The sequence below is a fragment of the Antennarius striatus genome, chromosome 10 (assembly GCF_040054535.1).
Source record: "Antennarius striatus isolate MH-2024 chromosome 10, ASM4005453v1, whole genome shotgun sequence".
NCBI classification, from domain to species: Eukaryota; Metazoa; Chordata; class Actinopteri; order Lophiiformes; family Antennariidae; genus Antennarius; species Antennarius striatus.
In genome coordinates, this window is record NC_090785.1 from 9,231,637 (window position 1) to 9,254,794 (window position 23,158).

General features: G+C 39.8%; 1 protein-coding gene across 1 annotated transcript in view; it reads left to right on the plus strand.

Annotated features, from left to right (window-relative positions):
* Positions 1–453: 453 nt before the first annotated feature.
* The window catches only part of tsc22d3 (TSC22 domain family, member 3), a 35,078-nt gene continuing 12,373 nt past the window's right edge, over positions 454–23,158 (plus strand). Inside the window, exons 1-2 of the mRNA XM_068325047.1 lie at positions 454–1,046; positions 1,151–1,567. Of these exons, the coding sequence (XP_068181148.1) occupies positions 1,227–1,567 (341 nt within the window). The 5' untranslated portion in view covers positions 454–1,046; positions 1,151–1,226. The remainder of the gene's footprint in view (positions 1,047–1,150; positions 1,568–23,158) is intronic.

Below are 23,158 nucleotides of genomic sequence, written 5' to 3' on the forward strand. Positions count from 1 at the left end.
ATTCTTATAAACTCCAATGATTTAGTTTCCAATTTCACTGCTCAGTGCACCAGAAGGAAATGCATGAACAGATTGGGAGAACATGTTAGGTGCCAAAGAAAACCCTTCAACTTGTTGTGGATGTAAACCCATGAATAAAAATGCTAACTAACTAAACTAAGTGCTAAAGCATGCTTTAACCACTAAAAATTAGATAATTTGCAGAAAATCAAAATCTATAAATAGGAATATTTACCATGATGAATTCCTAAACTCACAAATGTTGAATCACATAAGAGAATAGCTCATGATATTAAATAAGAAAAGGCTATTTAAAAAAAAGAGGGCAAAAAAATCAATAAAACCACACAAGCTTATCAATTCAGCATTTATTTTATTATTAAATGTATGGAAAATGCTTTGCTGGGAACTTGCATTAACTGGAAATATTAATCTGTTCTTTCCTCGTTTTGCAAATTAATAGGACAAGACATGTGTCCATGTCCTGCCTCCTTTAATCAGCTACTCCTTGTGCTGTCAGTTTGGTCGGAGGAGCTGGAACAACACGTTTCAAGCATGCTCGAAAGCTTCCCTGTCTATTTCCATTGCTCTTAATGTGTGAACAGCTAAACTGGAAAAGAAACGAGGACGGCCCAGTATATATTACGAGCATGCTGTTTTACCAATGACATGGGTTTCTCCACCCTTCCTGTCTTTCCCCCCTCTCTCTCCCCTTCCTTTAGGCCCCTCCCACTGTCTCTAGGCACACCAACCAAAACAAAGTGCAGGGGAAAAAAGTGATAAGCAGCAAGCAGCTTCTGGGTTTTGCTTTCAAGAGCACTCCTGCTGAATCGATGTGAGTGTGTGTGTGTTTGTGTGTGGGGCGTTCACTCTCTTCTGCCACAGTAGCAACACACTGCAGCAACGTCAGCCCTGAACAAAAGGGTGAACGATATAAAGCCAAAGGAGGACAACCTCAGGGATAAAACAGGCTGAGTGGCTCAGCGTGACTGCACTTCTAAGGGAGGAGACCTCAACCTGCCCTTCTAGCCCCAGAGGAAAGACAGGTTGGCACTCCAGACAGTCCAGCTACCTGTCTTTGTTTCTGAGCAACGGCAAAACACTGTTCTGAGTTTTGTCTTTTTCTTTGTCTTTCATTCATACACTCAAGTCCTCTTTGCGAGATTCCTACACCTGCCCCTTTGCACTAGTGGGGGCCTTTCCTGTGCGCCGACCCCTCAGACGAGATGTCAGACGATGATTGCCGCTCACCCATCGGCCTGGACTGCTGCAGCTGCTGCTTGGACCTGGCCAATGTCTGCGATGACTCCATGTCAGGAAACTCAGCTCAGGGCCTTGGTACTACTGGGGGCCTACCAACAAGTCCAACCAGCCCCAGCGTCAGCCACTTCCGCCAGCTCCGAAACCAGCTGATGTACCAGAATCTGAATACAGACAAGCTGAATAACATCATGAGGCAGGACTCCCTCGAATCAGTGGTGAGGGACCCCTGCTTCCTGCTCAACGAGGGCATCTGCAACAGCAACATTGACCAGACTATGCTGTCTATTCTGCTTTTCTTTCACAGGTATGTCTATTCTACATGTACACACTTATCTGATTAGATAAGGAGTGAGTATAAAGAGTCTTTTATCAGGACATGAAATTTGAACTTAGACTGAAAGTAATTCTCTTTCTTACACCCGTTAAGGCCAGTCATTACAACATTCACCTTTTTGCCTCTTGGTCTGTGTTTATGATCACTACCTCCTTGCTGCTGCTTAGAAGTGACCATTTTTGTAAATTTACTGAAATGAACGAGATAGCTAAAGCTGGTCAAATTTCAAGTCATACATGTTAATAATTTTTTTCATTCCTATCTCTGATTATAGAATGAAACTTTGTGTTTCATCAAGTTTTAAGTCTATGTCCAAATATTTATGTCTCTCAGAGTGTTTACTGACATCAACCCTGCCATGGTTTTCGAACTGCTCATGTTAAATGTAGCAGACCATGGATAAAGATAAAATGGTATGATGTTTGTGATGTTTACTGTAAACATATACGAACCATTTTCCGTTTGTACAATAAATGCAATCTAATATTTGTAAAATCAATCAAACAAACAAACACAAGATTATTCTAAAACAGGCTGTTATCATGTAGATGCAATTACAATGATCCTTTATTGCTTGAGGTCAATGAAGTAATCATCTTGTCACCCAGCTGCCGTTTTGATTGCAAAACTCACAAATAGGAGCCAACAGTTACTGTAAGGTGTAAGCTGTAGTTACTAAAAGACTACAGTATCTGGTTATTGCAGTAGTAAAATCTGGAGATCAATCAATACATCAAGTTTTATTTATATAGCGCTTAAGCAAGACAAAGACATTTCAAGGCGCTTTTTATAGAGAGAAAAAACAACAAAAAAAACAAATGAAAAAACAAACAAACCGGAACCCTCCAGAGCAAGCATACGTGAAAGTGGCGGGGAAAAACTCCCTCATTGAGGAAGAAACTCCGCGCAGGACCCAGACTCTTTTGGGTGGCCGTCCGCCTTGACCGGTTGGGTGGAAAAGAAATAAATCAATGGGCTTTATTGCTATCTATGCATGCTAAAGCAAGTGAAAAGTCTTAAAATTGCCCAAGAACCACATTTCAGTATCTTCTACTTTTAAGTTATCATTTGTGCAAATAAAACCAAGATATGTGTTGAAGGGTCATGACATATATGCCAGACATTCAAACACCATATGATCATATAATTACATTCATCTGATGGGTTTTAAAAAATTTTTTTTTCCTTTTTTTTTTTTTTTCATCTAGTGGTGTACAGAAGGAATCTTGTTATCAACAATGACCTCTGTTCCAGTTTTTACCGATTCCTGTCTAAAGGTTCTCTTTTCATCCTTGACTATACAATAGAACTTACGGACTGATTCTATCTTTCAAAATAAATACTGGAGTAAATACGATGAAAAAGAAATATATATGTATATAAATGCACAATGGATTAATATTTAATCAATGAAGTTGTAACCACTGGCTGTCCTGTAATCTCATGTAAACATTGATAAAATTTGCTAGGAGTCAACACAGCAATAGCATTGGTAATTACTGATGTATTTATTTTGGGATGCTGTCTTTAATATTTTTGGGCAATTGGTTTTGTCAATATGTCATTAAATGTCTGCAGAGGACAAGCTGTCATATCAGCCATTAACATCTAAACTTTTATGTGCACAGCTATTAAAGTCTGATCTTATCTCTCCTGGTGAAGAGTGATGCTCTTCGAGCACAAACAGTACTGTTGAGTTAAAACCATTTACTTTTCACTTTAGGTGTTCGGTTCAATGAGAGCAATCTTTCATCCGTATAAACCTTGTCTGAAAATGTGAACTCCCAGGCAAACTCTTGAGAAGGACTTTTGTATTAATTGTTTTAACACCCAAGGCACTTCAGAGTCCTGTACATCTACATTTGTTCAAGTCATACATCACAGAAAGACCTTTTGAAGATCTTTGTGTTGGGCTACATAAGAGCTGCTTAAATAATCACTGCTTGACACCTTGAAGTTATTGATTGATTTTCAGGTATGTTATCCATTTAAGGAACAATTTGATTTATATAAAATAGCTAAGGTGTGTCTTATTGATAATACAGGGTCAAGAACAAGGGTGAAGAAAGTTTGGATTGAGCACAGACATAGTCATCACTGATTTTTTGAAAGTGAGAACTAACGAAACCAGTTAACAAAGGAGAAACATATTTTTTTCTTTCAACAGATCCTCATACTTGAACACATACCTATATATGCTGTGGAGAGTCATTATTCATTGCTGTATTTAATGTAACATTCCAAGAATACTTCTGGCAGGGCTTTGTTAAAAATGTTACACAACAATTACTTCTACTATGCTATTCAGCTCGGTCTTAAAATGTATCTGTTGTATCTAGCACAGAAAAAGAGAAAATGTGGTTATAGCTATCAGTTTTTATAACATTTAGGCATGTGCTCACCCATGCTATTGAACAATGGTGCCATACTTTTTTTTTTTTTTCTGTGTAGGATTAACTGTTTGCCTGACAAATAGTCGTAAGCCAAAACACTTCTGAACCTTTTCACCTCAAGAAGGAATCTCAGACTCGGTTCATGTGGCTGGAAAGGCTTCCTTGCATGATAAAAGAATTAATTTCTAATTAGCTTGCCATGCAGAGACACAAACATTTATTTGCACACATGCTCATCAGTCTAATCAGCTGAAACAGGAAAGACGATTTGCTGTTTTGAGGTTTGCAGAAGTTCATACATTTGTCAAGTACTCGCTTTGAAAGGATTCAGCTTCTGACGAAAGCCTGGCCAGGATTTAGACTGTTACATCACCCTTGGTGGTCAGTTGGCCATCACCCTTATTTGCTACTTGTTAACAGAATGAATGCATGTCAAGACATCTTTTTCAAGAGAATATCTATCAAGGCAGTGGCAGTGAGTAGTAAATGTGTTATATAAATGTGTCAAGAGTCACAGAAATGTACTGAGGAAAGTTTGACCTCATTAATCTTATTTGGTGTTTGAGGCACATCCAGCGAACCTGGAGTGGATAAGATTTGTGATTTCCCCACAATGAAAGTAGAGATATGATAATTTAGTTTGAGAATTAAAAAACAAAGCTTGCCTGGAATAGGAGGGACGCTCTTGGCACCTTCACCTTAGGCACTTAGTCAGTGCTTAGCAGCGACTCAACACCATCACATGCCTGCTCAGAAGGGGCGATGAGCCCACGGTGATACAAATACAAATGTTTACAACAGGTCTTCAGGTCAGTGTGCAGGTGCAATAGAAAAGAAAAAGAAAAACCCAATGCTAGCATAAAATATGTCACAAAGTTTCAAAACTCTCATGAAATCAGCCCAGAGATGAAAAAGAGGAAGAACTTTTAAAGTAGTTTAGAAAGCTTGTTGTTGCAGTGTTCCAAAGGATAAGAAGGTGAAAAGAACAAGTGCAGGCAAGAAACTGCTTGGTATGTGAATGGATGAAAAAAAGGTCTATCTGCTGAAAAAGATACACTTTTCTTACCTTATTGGGAACAAAATCTGAGGCTCTCTTTATACTGTGCACAAACTCCATATTTGTGTAGTGTATAATAAACTGTACAAAACAGTAAAAGGGATTCTAAAAAAGAGCACGTCTACAGTGCTTCTGACTTGGTTTGATTTTCTGCTATTTGCACTTCTAACACTGCTAACCTTAGCCTTATCACAGTGGTAACATCTCCTTGCCTTGGCCTGAGATGATTACTGTTGGTTTTTTTTGGTCCAGTCAAATACTGAGCATGACCCAGCCCTCCCACATGGCAGTAGAGACAGGTTCCAGCTGTGTCAGAAACCCCACTGAACCATAGAGTTTTACTCTGGTTAAAATAGAGAACTCAAATTCAAAATACCTTAGCCTTAAATGGATGGATGGATGGATGGATGGATGGATGGATGGATGGATGGATGGATGGATGGATGGATGGATGGATGGATGGATGGATGGATGGATGGATGGATGGATGGATGGATGGATGGATGGATGGATGGATGGATGGATGGATAGATAGATAGATAGATAGATAGATAGATAGATAGATAGATAGATAGATAGATAGATAGATAGATAGATAGATAGATAGATCCCAAATTCGGAAATTAACAAATTCACATATAGTGAAGACACTTTCCTTTCATGACATGGGTTGTGTGATTAAGATAATGTAAGACAACATATCTAAACTCGCAACTCCAATAGATGGGTGATCATATGTCATTCTGTGGGATTATGTTGTGGACACTGGTGGAAGGGCACGTAACTGCAGAACGAAGATTCTAAAAGCAGATATAGAACCAAATTTTTAAAAAAAATCGGTCATACTGATCAATGTAGCAGGAAATTGTGAGTGATCAAGTGTCAGGGGAGTGAATGAAAGGATGGCAGGAAAATTTAATGACAGGTCAAAACATGCAAAAGAGAAATCGCTCTAGCCAAGCTTTCATTTGTGCTTCATGTCCTCCAGCTCAGCCTCAGACAGCAAATTATTTCCATGAAATAATTGCTACATAAGAAGGTTGTCCAACAGTCGTTGGGAGAACTGGCAGAGGGGTCATGGTACATGTTGTTTTGTCCCTATTATGGAAAGCATAATAGGGATGTTTTTATTTCTTTCAATCCTCTACAAAGTTTTGGCTTTATGGAGAGATCAGTGGGGAGTTCCCCTTTTTTATCTTGAGATATTATGAGTGGATGATAGCTGCCTAATTATGTCCCATTGTATTTATTCTCCTTGAGTCGTCACCTTATCGTGGTGGAGGGGATTGTGTGTCCCAGTGATCCTAGGAGCTAAGTTGTCTGGGGCTTTCTGCCCCTGGCAGGGTCACCCATGGCAAACAGGTCCTAGGTGAGGGACCAGACAAAGGACGGCTCACAGACCCTTAATGATGAATACAAACAATGGATCATGTTTTGCCTTGCCTGGTCACCGGGGCCCCCCTCTGGAGCCAGGCCTGGAGGTGGAGCTCGAAGGCGAGTGCCTGGTGGCCGGGCTTGCATCCACGGGGCCCGGTCGGGCGTAGCCCGAAAGAACAACGTGGGTCACCCTTCCCATGGGCTCACCAACTGTGGGAGGGGCCACAGGGGTCGGGTGTATTGTGAGCTGGGCGGTGGCCGGAGGCGGGGAATCGGTGCAGCGTCTGCAGTGATGCGGACTCTGTATCGGTCCGTCGTGGTGAAGAAGGAGCTGAGCTGAAAGGCATAGCTCTCGATTTACCGGTCGATCTACGTTACTGCCCTCACCTATGGTCACGAGCTGTGGGTCATGACCGAAAGAACGAGATCACGGATACAAGTGGCTGAAATGAGTTTCCTCCGCGGGGTGTCCGAGCTCTCCCTTAGAGATAGGGTGAGAAGTTCGGTCATCCGGGAGGGACTCAGAGTCGAGCCGCTGCTCCTCCGCATAGAGAGGAGCCAGATGAGGTGGCTCGGGCATCTGGTTAGGATGCCCCTGGACGCCTCCCTGGTGAGGTGTTCCGGGCACGTCCTACCGGGAGGAGGCCCCAGGGACGACCAAGGACACGCTGGAGAGATTATGTCTCCCTGCTGGCCTGGGAACGCCTTAGGATTTTCCCGGAGGAGCTGGACGAAGTGGCTAGGGAGAGGGAAGTTTGGGCTTCCCTGCTTAAGCTGCTGACCCTGCGACCCGACCCCGGATAAGCGGAGGGAGATGGATGGATGGATGGATTTATTTATTCTTTTTTCTATTGTATTTATCATTGTCACCAAAGAAAAAAATGTAGGGATGAGGTAAACAAAATCTAATTTTCTCTATTCTGTACTGCTCCAAATTTGGTCCCAATTGCCAGACAAATTCTATATGATAATTTTAAAAAACATTAAAAGCAGCACAACTATAGCACAACTACTTGTGAAATATTTTATAGTATTGAAATGTCCCTGCTGCTACAAAGACATTACAGAACGAGAAAAATGTATTCTCATACAGTTTGCATAACATCACGACAGAGCTAAAAACGATCAATTTTAACTAGAACTTATAATTGCTATTGCCTAACCCTATTGCACATTTAAGGAATAATGTTTTACAATACACTTTTATCGAGACCCTTTCAGTGGAATAGAACTAAACAGTGTTACATGTTGTGTAAAAACAAGGTGTTTGAGGAGAGGTTATATAACATCATAGTTTGCAGGTGGCTGGGGTGAGAGATGTAAACAAAAACAGGGATTAGTAGCAAGAAGGCGTCAAAAGGAAAGGATGTCTGGGTGGAAGAACGTTTTCATGGCCAGGCAAGTCTTGGGAGCCAATCCAAAACAAAACAAAAGCCCTGAAGGAGAGGTCTGAGTCCTGTTCAGTGGAAGAGAGGCAGGGCTTCAGGGAGAGTTGTAGCTCCAGAACAAGTCAGGAGTAGACAAACAGCTAGACAGGAAGGAAATGCAAAGACAAAACCTAGACAGGACTTGCTAAAAACAGTATGCTGTGGATGCTTGATCTGGACTAAGTGCTGACATCTGTGTTTATAGTCACAACCAAGAGCAAAGGAAAGGCATTCTCTTTAGGCAGAAGAGGATTCATTTTCACCATTAATATATGAACACGAAACATATTGAATGGTTTCTTCGTGCTCTGGTCTTTTTTGTAAGAGACAGACAAAAGATTAATTCACATTACATAATGACATAGAGTTCATGTTGTGTGTTTGCAGCACTGATAAGCTCTGCACTTGATTTTATCATGTATGGATCAATTAAAGAGGGGTTTTTACTATAATGTCTTTCTAATGCACAAGTGTCTCTTAATGGATACCTGTGCAAGTGTCTGTGCATCCATATACTATGCGTAGTATTTGTTTTGTGTTTTTTTAGTTTTGCTTTACTACTGAGATGCACCATCTGCTGTCTATGAAGTGTTCATGTTGTTGAATTTCATGGAGATGCACACAAGTCTATCCAGCATACAAGTTCCTCACACCATCCTTCCATCCATCAAACCATCCATCCATGCATGCAGGCAGACAGAGATCAGTGTGTATCCACAGACACACCCTGGTATGTAGGCTTATATACTGTAAGCTCAGTCTATGTGTACAGTACTTTACTGCTATGGATCCATGTCCTGTTGCTCATAGCAACTCCATAAATAAACACTATGTACCATTTCAATGTCACTTACTCACCGTGCTTAATCTGAACACCCTTCTTTATGAATTCTTTCTGTCATTCTAAAATCAAATCCTACTGTATTATGACTTTGTTATATAATGTATATACTGTATAACAGGTATAAAATTGAATATTGGCATTACTGTATTGCTATTAATAAATACTGAGTAACAGAAAATGATTTGCTTGACTTGAAATCTTACAAGGTCCTAAGAGACAACACTTAGAAAATATCCAACAGAAAAAAACAAAAACCCACTAAATTAATTTTACATCGAGATACAGGTGTTTGCTGTGTAGGTAAAAGCTTATACAGTACAGCTCAGTGTGAGTTTCAACACACAAGCTACAGTAGGTACTTTCTCAATCGCAATGAAATGGGCAGAGTAGTTCCTTTTCAGTATGATATTCTCCAGAATATATGGCATTATACCAGTTTTGTGGTTGAAAATAGTCACCTAAAACCAACATAAGCTCTTGTTAGTATTTGCTTGTGGCCACTTGTTTTAAAAAGTTGTCCAGCTGCATAGTTTTTACTATGAACAGATGGACTTGAAAATGGCAACGCGTACAGAAGTCTGAAAAACTTGAAAGATGCATGAATAGATTGTTGGTTTTGTTGTTTCCATTGTAATTGTGGCCAACAACGAATATACATTATCAGACCCAAGCTTTAATAAATTAATTATGAGACTTCACAATGACAAGGCAGCACAAGGACACAGTGGTTAGTCCTGTTTCCTCATTTCAAAAAGGTTCTTGGTTTGACTCCTTTCTGTGCAGAGTTTGTATATATTTATCCAACCTTTAAAAACATACCGTTTCTGACACTTAGTATATACTAAGTTGTTTGTAGGTGAAAATGTGAGTGGTTGATTGTCTTTCATGTGGTTCAGTGGTGAGCTGATGTCTCATCTAGGATGTAACCCAACTGTTATCCGTAGCTGTCTTTGATAGGCTTCAGCAAGGTGGATAAGCAGCTGTGTAGAAGATACGCAATTAACTAATCGTGTACTCGGTTAAGTACAGTTGGCTACAAGGGTCATTTTTGACTGATCTATATCCTGAAAGACACTCACACTCACACACACACACACACACACACACACACACACACACACACACACACACACACACACACACACACACACACACACACACACACACACACACACACACACACACACACACATAAATACACACTCAATATTTATTCCTACCTGAAGCGTATAGGGTAGACAAGGTGACACCTCATTATGTCTGTCTTGACACGTCACCGCAGCAGAATCCAGCTAAGCTGTTTTGTCCTGAGTGACAGAGAGTGGAGATGTACCGGGGTGGATTATCTATAAGTACCACATCATGATGTAGACGGTGCTAGAAAAGTCCTCATCATAATGGAACCCAAAGTCAGTCAAGCCAATTCATCTGTGAGCCTCTGACTCAAAAATAATTTTTTTACTTGATTAAAAAAGTAATATTCATTCAAAGGTCAGTTTTCCTTTAACAATCATAGATATTAGTTAATTATTTGGGAGGATTACAATGACACTGTTGAATGAAATGGGTTTTCCTCAGTGTTGCCTCAGTACAATTTAACAAAAAGAGGCAAATAACAAAAGGTATGGATTCCCAGAAATAAAATAACTGCTACAGCAGCAGAGTAATTCATCCCAGAAGAGGAGAAAAATACTATTAAAAACAAGGCAACTGCATCTATTCTTTTTAAGAATAGAAGATTGACTAAAGTGATTTCAACTGCCAGTCTTTGTATTTTACTGTAACTATTTAAAATGCAGCGTATTTATGCTATTATTTTTAATAAATGATTTAACAGCAGGGTGAGTGCGATGAGTAGTGCTGTTGCCTCACAGCAAGAAAGTTTGGGTTTGATTACCTCCTATGCTGAGTTTGTATGTTCCCCTTGTTTGTGTGTGTTTTCTCCGGGTCGTCCAACTTTCTCTCAACTCCACAAACATGCAGGTTAAATGAATTGGTCACTCTAGATTGTCCATAACTGTGAGTGTGTGTTTTTTTTATGTTTGTTAAACTGACTTCTTATCCGGGCTGTGAGGTGTCTTTTTCCCATAGTCAACCGGGATTAGCTGCAACAGACCCAGACCCATGGATGGATGGATGGATGGATGGATGGATGGATGGATGGATGGATGGATGGATGGATGGATGGACCATTTTACTTCAAGAGAAGGAAATGGTTCCACCAATCCATTTAAAATCTCATGTTTCATGTTTGCACAACTTTCAATGTTCTTCCCTCTTTTATTTGCCACATGTTTCTCCACCTTCTCTCTTTGCTTCTCTACTTCTCATTTTTTCTTGTAGTGTCCTGCTGGTCTCATAAGTTATATAAGTATGACATATGGCGGGAGGCTGGAAAGATTATGGTTTGTACTCACAGCGCCTGATCTTTTTGGGCCATGCCTATAGGTGACTATTTAGACTAGCGGGAACCCGTGGAAATTCCAAGATAAAACAATAATATCAGACTTCATACTAAACATATGAAAACAAATGTATTGGTATTATAAACGTAGTCAAAAATCAAAGTGGTGACGTAACAACTTTGTGTTGGCAAATCATGGATTGCGCTGGGCGGGCATTGCAAAGCAGTAGATGGATGTTAGCAGGGTAACTGGAGAAAGAAAGAAAACCAATGGTGAGATTGGGAAAGGAGCTAACATTACAGGAAAAGGCACCTGTCAAAAGAGCAAGTGGAAAAGAAATCTTAGAGAAGTGATAGTTCTGGTAGCCGACTACATGAACAGAACTGTATGTAGTTACTTAAAGAGAGTTTTTGTCAGATGCCCGAGGAGCATTTTGGATACTACAGTGATTGTCCCATTCCAAACAGAAACCATAGCTGGACAGACTGTTCGTGCTAGCCAGATAGTTTCCCTCAGATTTCGTTGCCATTTTCTGTGTCGTTCCTGTTGTTTGGACTCCGCTCAAAAACATAGAAATTGTTGGAAAAGTTATGACACTGTAAAATTATGTTAACTGGTTAGTCCATGTGTAGTTATCTCTTCTCCTAACATAGCAGATGCCTTAAGCCATATTGTTCACATGATTCCTTCTGACACATGCGTTGTGATTGATTGGGCGCATGATTGACAGATAGTGGGTGGATTTGGTGACAGTGTGAAACTTTCAAGTGAGCTTATTCAAATACTGTATATAGCTGAGGATAACAATGACGCCATCACACACACAAACTCACCTCCCCACACTGATCTGTGATTTAGTGTATTGTAAAATACAACTAGGGAGGACTTCTCAGCTGTTTTTTTTTTTATCAGACTGGCGCTCACTCAAAACAAAGTGCTATATTGATACAAAGTCCTGCAGGCAAAGTCCAGTGGACCTCAAAGGCAATGGTAATACACATGATTTGAATACTGTCATGGGTTAGACACCCTGTTTTTATATCCAAGTGTGCTCAAGAATTCACCAAAAATGCCATGCTTCATTTAAACGTCACATAGAGATCCCACATTAGACTGAGACAACCTTTGCTAGTAAAGTTCAACTGGATGCAGACTCAAAAGAAATTGTTTTTGAAATTCAAAACGGACACGGGAGACAACCCTAACCGAATATTTCAAAGTTAAATGCGGGAAAATATCTCTGAGTGTATGGCACACAGTGATGTTGAGCTGAAAACTGTTGTGTGGAATGTGTCCAAATCCTCCCCTTTTTGTGTGTGTGTTTTTTGTGTGTGTGAGGACAATCTGGAAGGATTGTCTTCAGATGATATTCAATCAGAAGCAAACTTCAAGTTACTAAAAGTTAAGAAGTCCTTTGCTCTACCACTCATGCTGCTTTAATTAACATGGGATTCCCAGTGTGACCTTTTCTGTGTGATGAAGTTAAAGCTTGGCTGTGGGTAGAAACAGCCCATTTGGAGCGGAAACAAATATTTTTTCCACAGCTTTGCCTTTAGAATCCATGTAGAAGAAGTAACAACACAAACACACAAATTCTGCCAGAAATGTCACTTTTAAGGTCTGCCATACCCATAATTCATTACAAATGAATTCTCATACTGATTCCACCTCATGTTCCAATTTGGATGCTTTTATATAATCTCTAGTGTTACCGTTTGACACTGACTTATTTGTTCTCTCATCACAATGGACTGCTGCAGCTTGACACTGTTACTCAGGGAGCAGTTCTGAGCTAAGCCTGTCCTTAGCCTATCTCATTCCTCCTTTGGTACTATTTACTTACAGGACGGGTACATGATGTACCTTTGGACCACACACACACACACACACACACACACACACACACACACACACACACACACACACACACACACACACACACACACACACACACACACACACACTAACGCACACGCACACACGGGAGAAAAAGGTGGACGGGGAAAAAAAGCTTAAAATACTGGAAAAATTATAACATCTAAGAGCTTGTCATTTCTTAGCTCGTACACAAATGTGAGAAGCCTTATGAAAACTCAATTAACACATACATACAGCCACATACACACTTACACAAACACGCTTACGATATGTTGTCTTCCATGGGTAATATTAGACATATTTAAGCAATAGTATTGCCACAGCTCATTATGGAGAAGTTCTCCAAACAACTCTGACAAAGCCAACAGTTACTTTTCTGAACTTCTGCAGGGCTTGGAGACATCTTAGGAGAGGTTCAGCAATAGGACCCATCTCCTTTTCTATTTTTAAAGTTTCTGGACATCGGCAGTTTGGCAACATAGTCTGTTTTTCTTTTCTGCTGTACTTCTGTGCTCTCAAGTTAGCAATTTTGAGCTCTTTAGGGTGGATGTATAATTTCAGAGCCAAACACTGAGTCAAATGTGGTCTTGCTGTTATGCAATGGACATAAAAGAAACTCTTGAATAAAACTTTCATTCAGGGGGAGTATGTAAAACACTGTTTATCACTGATCATTGTTATGTTATTTTTTTTACATGTAAATTTGTAATTAGATTTGTACTGCACTGTCTGACCTCTGATTCTCTTCCCACAATTACGTCTATCATGCCTGAGTGGCATTTTTATATTTAGTGAAATTAAATTTTTTTTGACATGCTTACCTTTTTAAAAAAGATTTTTCACCATACCCCTTCCCATCACCCACCACAAACAATTGGGGTAATTCCGGTATTATCCTGCCAATTGTCATTAGCATATGACATATGGATTTATTTAAAAACGCTGGGTCTGCGTTGTCGTGTGGACGGTGTATCCGCGACTTTTTAAAAACGCTGACGTCTTGCCCTGCGACGAAAACCGCTGTGACGTCCCGTGTGTGGGCCCGTGTGTTGTGACAACAAAACACGAAGGATTCTTATTGGATAAAATTTGACTCAATACTGCCACCACATGGTTTGGCACGCTTATAGCCGTCTTCGAAAACGCACTGATGCGTTTACGTGTGGACGGAGATTATTTAAAAACGCTGTCGTGTGGACGCAAATCGTTTTCAATGCGTTTTTAAAAAGTTTTGTTTTTTAAAAAATCTGTCATCGTGTGGACGGGGCCTCAGCTTTTGTAAAACATTGTAAAGATTAGAAAAAAAAAAAACAAGAACAAAGCAAGTGAGAGATTTCATTGAGTTGTCAAACAAGCTTGTTCACCAATTGGTGCAATTAATTTGTTTCCTCAGATGTCGATTAGAATGCAACTTTTTTGGTAAATCTAGATTTTTTTCCCCCTGTGTGTTAAGTTGATTTTGTGTAGGGAGAAGCAGAGCTTGGTTCAAAATCTCTTAAGCACAACTGCCAGTCTGAATTACAATTTGTAGTATAAATTTTCTGGAAAGGCCAAAGGAAAATCTTTTTGAACCATAATCAAAGTCTTATTTCAGTGTGACGAATGTGGTTTCCTGTTGTCACTGGCACGCCCAAATTTCCAAGCTCTTACTGGCTTCACTCTTTTCCGCACAACTGATAACTGACCATGTTAAAAAATGAAGAAAAGAAAGATTTGTGAAAAAAGAAAACTAGAAAATCAAGCTAAAAATAAATCTCAAACAAAAAAACCCAACACAAACAGAAACCTGCAAATATATGTCCTGTGATTACATCATACTTTTCCATGATGAGTCAAAGACAATTAAAGTTCTTCTCACAGTAACCTAAACAAAATAAAGAACTGGTCCACACTGCATTGCGGACCAGTTACATTCCACTGGCAGGCAGCAGAAGCAGAAGATTGACCTGTTCTGCCAGCCTTTTCTCTCTCTGGATGTCTGGCAAACAAGAGAGAAAGAGAGAGAAAGGGGAAAAATGAATGCTTGGATGCTTTCCAAGTTTCAGGGAGTTTGTGATTTTGTTCTTTCCAGTCTGTTCTCCAGCAGAAAGACAGAGAGGGAAATAAAGAGTGAAATGCAGCAGACACAAAAGAGTTGAAACAGGAAGCAGCACTTTGGTCTTTGTTTCTTTGCATTTACAAGAGACATAGCGAACATAATGTGGCCTAGGTCTGTTCATACATGACATCCTGCCAACATCATGACAATGTTCTTCCTGAATCCCCTGGTGACTTGCTGTGCCCTCATGAGGAGTGACCGTCAGCACACTCCATTAAGTTAGCAGTATTAAATTCCCTCCAGTGTGGAGGAATATGTTCTAAATTGGTCAGGGGTAATCCAATCACAAGTTGATGGCTCTATTTCAGTCAGTTTACATTTGGCATTATAATGTGTCTCCATATGCCTTTTTAGTAACCAAAGGAGATTGAATGTGACTCTTTTACTCTATATGTGCATAAACACTTACATCAGTGGGAGAACCCTGTAATGTACGGTCAACTTCTCCAAATTGCACCCCACCTCTCTAAGTCACCACAGCTTGTTAAAGTTCCTTGAATATCATCCAAAGTAGGCAATCCTCACACTTTTCATCAATACTGGGGTATTTTATTTATTTGATTATTTACTTAGGATATAATGTGTGATCAGGTGTTCTTGTTTTGAAAAACTAATGAATAAAATTCAGCTTACTTTTTTCATGGCGTGCAACATTCTTGTTATGCTTTCTTAGAAATGTTAGTATTTCATCCAAAATATGCAAGAATGACTAACTGCAATAATTGCTTTCAAAGTTTGTTATGCTCTGCCCCAACAGTTTTATAATTTGCATGACTTTTCCTTTGGATACTGCAGTGAGTTGTAGTCATGGATGTTTGAGTGCTATCTACCATCAGACTAAATAAGTGAATCTGTGTTGATGCTTATGGTAACAAACAGCCCTCATGGTATTTAGACAAATACCAATAAAGCGAGGGTCTCTGGGGGAAATGATGGTGAACATCTAAATTCTTTCTTTTTTTTCATCAATAAACTTTGTGTACAAGTTCATTGCACACAAAGACCTATTTATTTCTAGCCTGAATCCAAGGTGTCATACAAGCCAAAGTAGAGTTTGCACCATTCAGTCAAGAGAGCGAAAAGGAAGGATATTATGCAATAGTCAAGGTCACAACCTTTCAGAACTTGAGAGCCAATGGGCTGGAAGTTAGTTCAGGTCAGGGAGTTTTTATTGCTTCAGGAGCAGTGCTGTTTGATGTGGTAGAAATGAGTAGGAGGCCAGACTGCTGATGTGCAGTTCACCCAAAGGCATGGCTTTGTGCTCAGCAAAAGTCACCCTAAAGAAGTTGGAATAAGAGTGTCTAGAAAGAAGGAAAGATATAGAGCTCTATGTGTTTTTTAACAATGTTTTTAATTTCTGTCGAGCAAAATGTAGTTCTTGGATATTGCTATAGGCTCTTGAGGACAAAATATGTGGGAGGGAATCAGTACGCGTATATAAGAATAATGCGTAGCATTACAAAACATACATTTGTCTTTTGAATGTTTGAAAGAGTTTTGAGGAGTCGTAGTCTGAAATGTAAAGTTGACTGCTATAAAAACTGGCATAGTTTATTAAAGTTTGAGGTTGACTTAATTCTAAATAAATTTCAGGACAGCAAGATAGACAAGAATGACTTATTCTGATTTACATAAAACAAGGAGCAATCAGGACAAAGTTATAAATGAAAACACCACATGATCAAAAATTTTGTATTTGGCTAAATAAATATGACATCAGGTGTTTTCATAAAATAGAGACCACACATTTCCACTGCCATGTTTCTGATCTGAAAATTAAATGGAACAACCCGCAGTACTGTCTCAGCAGTATGTACTGTGTATGCATGAGGGTCAATAGTTAACATGGGAGTGATAGAGGGGTGGGAGCCATAGGCATATATTCAGAAACTCAAACCATGAAATAAAAGATATGCTATTAATTCTACTTCTGATTCCTTAACTCACCAGTGGCTAGATGACATAGAAAAAAACAACTTTTCATAATATTTGAAAAGCAATCCGTTAGTACTTGTTCTTCTTTTTGTTTTTTTTGCCAGTAGAATCATCCAGTTGATTGGAAAATAATGTGAGCTTGGTCTTTTTCCGGTTTAGGCAAGTAGTTTGGTGTTTTTTTTACGTGATCATAGGCTCCACCTTTTCGTCCTCTGGAAGGAAAGGATGGTATTGTAGCTCATATCAGTAGGAAACTCATAGAAACAGCTAGGTTTAAAAAAATATCCTGGCTGTTATTCTATGACAACCAACCAGGGTGGATATGAAAAATGAAATACAAGCAAGATACTTCCTCCAATTCATACTCAAAGAGGAGATATCAGATTCAGACAAAGCACCGCTTGTTCCCCTGTGAATTTTCTGCTATAATATCTATGCCATTGCTTTGAAAACAGCAACTCCAACAGCTAAGCACCTCTCCCAGGGCCTGCCTGTTTGGGAGTCTCATTTTCCTTCTCATTTTGGCAGAATAACTTCTACTGTATTATTGAAAATGGAGGAAGCACAAGATGTGAATAATTGTTTATTTTTATTTATTTATTCAGTTTATTCCAGACATTTTATTACAACAGATTTTATTTTCATCAGTGTTGAGGCATCAGCAACATCATCCGAAAAGAAAAAAAGGGTTGACGGGTAGAAGCCATTGGCTTGTAAGGTTCCCGTCCCCTAAATCAACAACATCTCTCTCATTACAGCTCATTGTCAACCAATACATACTTTGCATGTCACAAATCAATTTAAATTATTTTATTCTGGTACATTGTTGTTTTGATCCGTCCATTTAGTCCAATAGTCGTGCGTCTTTGCACACCTCTTTATCAGTTCTTGAGAAGAGTCCGAATTTTGTTAATGTTCATTTTGTTATTCCTTTCAAGGGTTGTTTCTGGTCAAATTTATTCTTAATCACCGTTGGAAAGACTTGCTTTGTGTGGCTGAGTTGATGTTGCTTTCTGTGCCTTCCACACTCCTAATCACTGGCTTCAGCATCACGGTTTCTGGCCTTCACATCCAAACATTTTCCCCATTTCTCCAGCTTTTGGGTGATATCCTCTTTGAGCCGAGCATTGGACTCCTCATGCCGGTCACTCATCCTGGCTATGGCTTCATTCAGCACGATGGCCATAGCCTCCTTATACACCCTGGCCGTTGCCTCTGCTGCTCGGTCGGTATCCTCTTGTGCTTTGGTCTGTTGTAATCCCATTTTTCTCAGCTTGCGGTGCAGCATGAAAACACCAAAACCCAGTGCTGTTATCCCGATTGTCATGGTGGTGAAGATGTACACATCCTCGACGTCCTCCACATCCAGTGGGGCCAGACACATAGTTTTGAAAGTATCCCAGCTGTCCAGCATGTAGCCAGCCAAAAAAGTCCCATCTGGACAATGGCACTCACTTTTTCCGACAGGTCTGGTGGAAAAAATTCTGTCGATCGCGTTAAATATTATAATATTCATTCATTCATTCATTATCCTGTACCGCCGCTGTAACCGCCGTAGTGGGTCATGGGGAGCTGGAGCCTATCCCAGCTGGCATAAGGCGTGAGATGGGGGGATGCTCCGGGCACGACGTCAATGCACCGCGGAGCCACATAGAAAGACATACAGACACGCACGCACACACTCACACACTTGAAATCCACATTTTTATTGGTTAAGTGTGCTTTATAAATGAAATTCAAAAGGAAAAGGCCAAACACATCAGCAAACCAACTAGGCCAGGGGCATTTCTCAAAAATGCAATACGAATACAGTTAAATAAAATGAATAAAATTCAGAAATAAAATGAGGCTGAGTCTCAAATAAGCACATAAGCAGACTCTCAATCAAAATGAATACTAAAGCTGACTTTATACAGCAATTCAAAATGAATACTATAACATGCCTCTAAATAAGGCAACTAAATAGCAAGATGCCAACAGGCTTTTCCTTTAAAAGGGTAAGCTAACGTTCAACTCTCTGTCCTTGACATGTTTTACATTTTAATGATACGTTAGGCTGGAGCTGCTTCGGTGATATTAAAATTCTCTTTTACAAAAGGTACAAATAATAATAATAATAACAATAATAATAATAATAATAATAATAATAATAATAATAATAATGCATTAGATTTATATAGTGTTTTTCTGGACACTCACAGACGCTTTACATCGGATCCATTATTCATTCACTCCTCATTCATACTTGGTGATGATAAGCTACGTGTGTAGCCACAGCTGCCCTGGGGCAGACTAACGGAGGTGTCTACAGCGCAGATTGGTAGTGCCGAATCACTGTGTTTTTATTGATAGTCCCGTCTTTGTTCTTTTTAGAAATAAACTTTCCACCCAAAGGTCCGAGTGGGCTTGCCTCACTCTCCTGTGTCGTGTCCATCTCTGTTGTCAGTCTCCCTGCTTTTCACTAGTGGCGCAGGTAGGAAGTGACGTCACTGCAGCCTACGGGTCCCTCAATGGGCCAAATTAAAAATGCTTGTGCATTGACTTGCCACTTGCGATTAATTGTGTTAATTTTTATAGCGCGTTAATTTGCAGCGTAATTAATTAATGTAATTAACGCGTTAAAATGACAGCCCTAATATATATATATATCTTCTTCTTTTCCTTTTGACTTTCCCCTTCAGGGGTCGCCACAGCGAATCAGTTGCCCCCATCTAACCCTGTCTTCTACATTCTCTTCTCTCACACCAACGACCTTCATGTCCTCTTTCACTATATCCATAAACCTCCTCTTTGGCAGGGCTCGAAATTGCGCCCATTTTGGTCGCATATGCACCCAAATTTTTATCAATGCGACTATTAAATATATTTGGGAGCATCGGTGCGACTAGGGAAAAAAATCTGGTGCGCCTTTTTTTTGTGAGACCACACTCCTGCGGTCCTGCCAGGAAAAAATGAGAGCGCAACTGCGGCTGCTCTACTCAGTTTACAACTCAGCATCCTTCTATCAATATATTCACTATCTCTCCTCTGGACATGTCCAAACCATCAGTCTGGCCTCTCTGACTTTATCTCCAAAACCTCTAACATGTGCTGTCCCTCTGATGTACTCATTCCTGATCCTATCCATCCTGGTCACTCCCAGAGAGAACCTCAGCATCTTCATCTCTGCTACCTCCAGCTCTGTCTCCTGTCTTTTCCTCAGTGACACTGTCTCTAGACCAAACATTATCGCTGGTCTCACCAGTTTTGTACACCTTTCCTTTCATTTTAGCTGAAACTCCTCTATCACACCTGACACTTTTTTCCACCCATTCCATTCTGTCTGTACACGCTTCTTCACCTCTTTTCCACACTCTCCATTTCTCTGAACTGTTGACCCTAAATACTTTAAATCCTCCACCCTCTTGATCTCTTCTCCCTGTAACTTCACTCTTCCACTTGGGCCCTTCTCATTCACATACATGTACTCTGTCTTACTGCAGCTAACCTTCATTTTTCTCCTTTCCAGGACAAACCTCCACCTCTCTAGCTTCTCCTCCACCAGTTCCCTGCTGTCACTACAGATCACAATGTCATCTGCAAATGTCATAGTCCATGGACATTCCTGTAAGCCTGTCCATCATCATAGCGAACAAGAAGGGGCTCAGAGCTGATCCCTGATGCAGTCCCACCTCCACCTTGAACTCCTCTGTCACACCTACAGCACACCTCACCACTGTCTTACAGTCCTCATACATGTCCTGCACTGCTCTAACATACTTGTCTGCCACTCCAGACTTCTTCATACAATACCACAGTACCTCTCTGGGCACCTTGTCATAAGCTTTCTCCAGATCTACAAAAACATACTACAGCTCCCTCTGGACTTCTCTGTACTCCATCTGTAGTACTGTTTTTTGGCATGAAACCATACTGCTGCTCACAAAGGCTCACTTCTGCCTTTAGTCTAGTTTCCACTACTCTTTCCCATGACTTCATTGTATGGCTCATCAGCTTAATTCCTCTGTAGTTGCCACAACTCTGCACATCTCCCTTGTTCTTAAAAATGGGCACCAACACACTTCTCCTCTATTCCTGAGGCATATTCTCACTATCTAAGATCCTGTTGAACAAGCCAGTCGGAACTCTACTGCCACCTCTTCTAGACACTTCCGCATTTCCCCAGGTATATCATCAGGACCGACTGCCTTTCCACTCTTCATCCTCTTCAATGCCCTCCTGACTTCTTCTGACTAATCTTTGCTACTTCCTTGTCCACAAAAGTTACCTCTTCTTGTCTTCAACCACTCTTCTAGTCATACTGTTGCTAATTTTCTATAACTTGTATATATTGTAAAGTTGTACAGTTACTTTACAGCTGTCACGTTGTGCATTTTCAAATTGTGGGTAGCCATTTGTCAAATTATTGTAGTCATAGCAAAGAGAGAACATCGAATGAGATGAGATGTGATGGTGTGAAAAGTTCTATACATTGGAATGCAAAGAAAATGATGTTACTTAGCACCTGTTATTTTTCAATTTAGGTCAGAAGTTGGAAGTACTGACTTTGACATATTACATATATCTGTAAAACCTATTCAAAAATTGATCTAAACAAGTGTTTCTAAAGAAAACTGGAATTTTTGCCTAGACTCACAAATTTCTTATTTAAAACTTAACACATTCCAGTTTACGCTTTTAGAAAAAAACTGATTATGACAGGACGGAAAATCAGATTTTATACCTTAGTGGCTCATGAAGTGAAATTAGCATCACATTTAATTTCGAACATGCGAACATTTTGTGAAGCGTTCTTTTGAGGGATTAGCTTACATTGTATGGTACAACAGCTCGATATTTAATGTGTGTCAAATATGTTGTATGTTTTGGCAAATATATGCAAAGCTTGAGAAAAGATGGTTAAAAGTTTTGTAGGGTTTGCTGGGGCTATGCATCCTCTAGTGGTAGGAAGAAGTTTTTTGTTGTTTTTCTTTTTACCTTGGATCATCCAACCAAAAAAACAAAGAATGAAACCACCTAATAAACCACCCAAGGAAGAAGGGATGGATCCCCTCTAAATGCATCTTTGCCTATTGACCAAAATGCAAAAATCAGATTAACGTCCGAGTTTGACATTTTTAGATTCAATGCTAGACAGTAAATTGCAGCAATTTCAGTCATTATATTTCCCTCACTTTCATAAGTGTACTTAATCTACCAGCTAAAACTGATGATAGGTGTCAATGTAAGATAAACAATTCTCAAATCAGGGTTCTATGAATGTGAGCAGTGGCTTGCCAAGTACTGAAACTCCACATGTCGAGACAGAGATGAAAAACAAAATGTGTAGTATTTTCACATGCATTCTTGCATGTATCTGTGTGCTTTGTCTGCAGAAATCAATCTTGTGCATACATATCTGCTTCACTGCACATTTGCCTACGTGCGTACTTGTCCTTTTTGCGTGCATCCATGGGTATGTGCCCATGCTCCAGTGCACACTTTTGATTGCATTGCATTCTGAATGTGTACCTGGTATGTGGTACAGAGACAGTTCAGAAGTGAACTTTGGACCTCTTAAGTACACGCTGGAAGTCATCTGATTGTTTACCCAAGCTCTTATATAATGTCTGGTATAGGTGAGAGTGTTTACTGTCTAATATGCAACCTCAACCAGGAAAATGAGGTCACAAAAAGACATTTTGTCCTGTGTTCTCATCAAGTGGAAGTATTTCCTGTTTGTTTCTTGGAGCTGAGCTTGCGACTTAATTTTGATTAAAGCCAACTAGCTGCTGTAAAATCTACTTTAATCGGAACAAATCTTTGATTGAAACCAACCTAAAGTTGAATGAAAACTGGATGTAAGCCTCTCTGTTGCATGCGTTTCTATTATTAGCAAATAACATGTTCCCATTGAAATGTGTCCTAACCTCACAGCTACATTGCAATTATACACCAGTTTCACCATATATCCTGAACTATGCTGCTCATCTACGAGTGTAATGTGCATAATAATTTTTAAAAAAGTAAATAAAGAAATCAAATGACCAATCAGCATAACTTATTAGGTTTGTGTCTCTGTCTGACAGATCAGTGTTTTGAAGGCAGTATAGGCTGGGTTTCCAGCACAGTGTTAGAGTGAAACATGTTTTAGAAGTAGAAATAGAA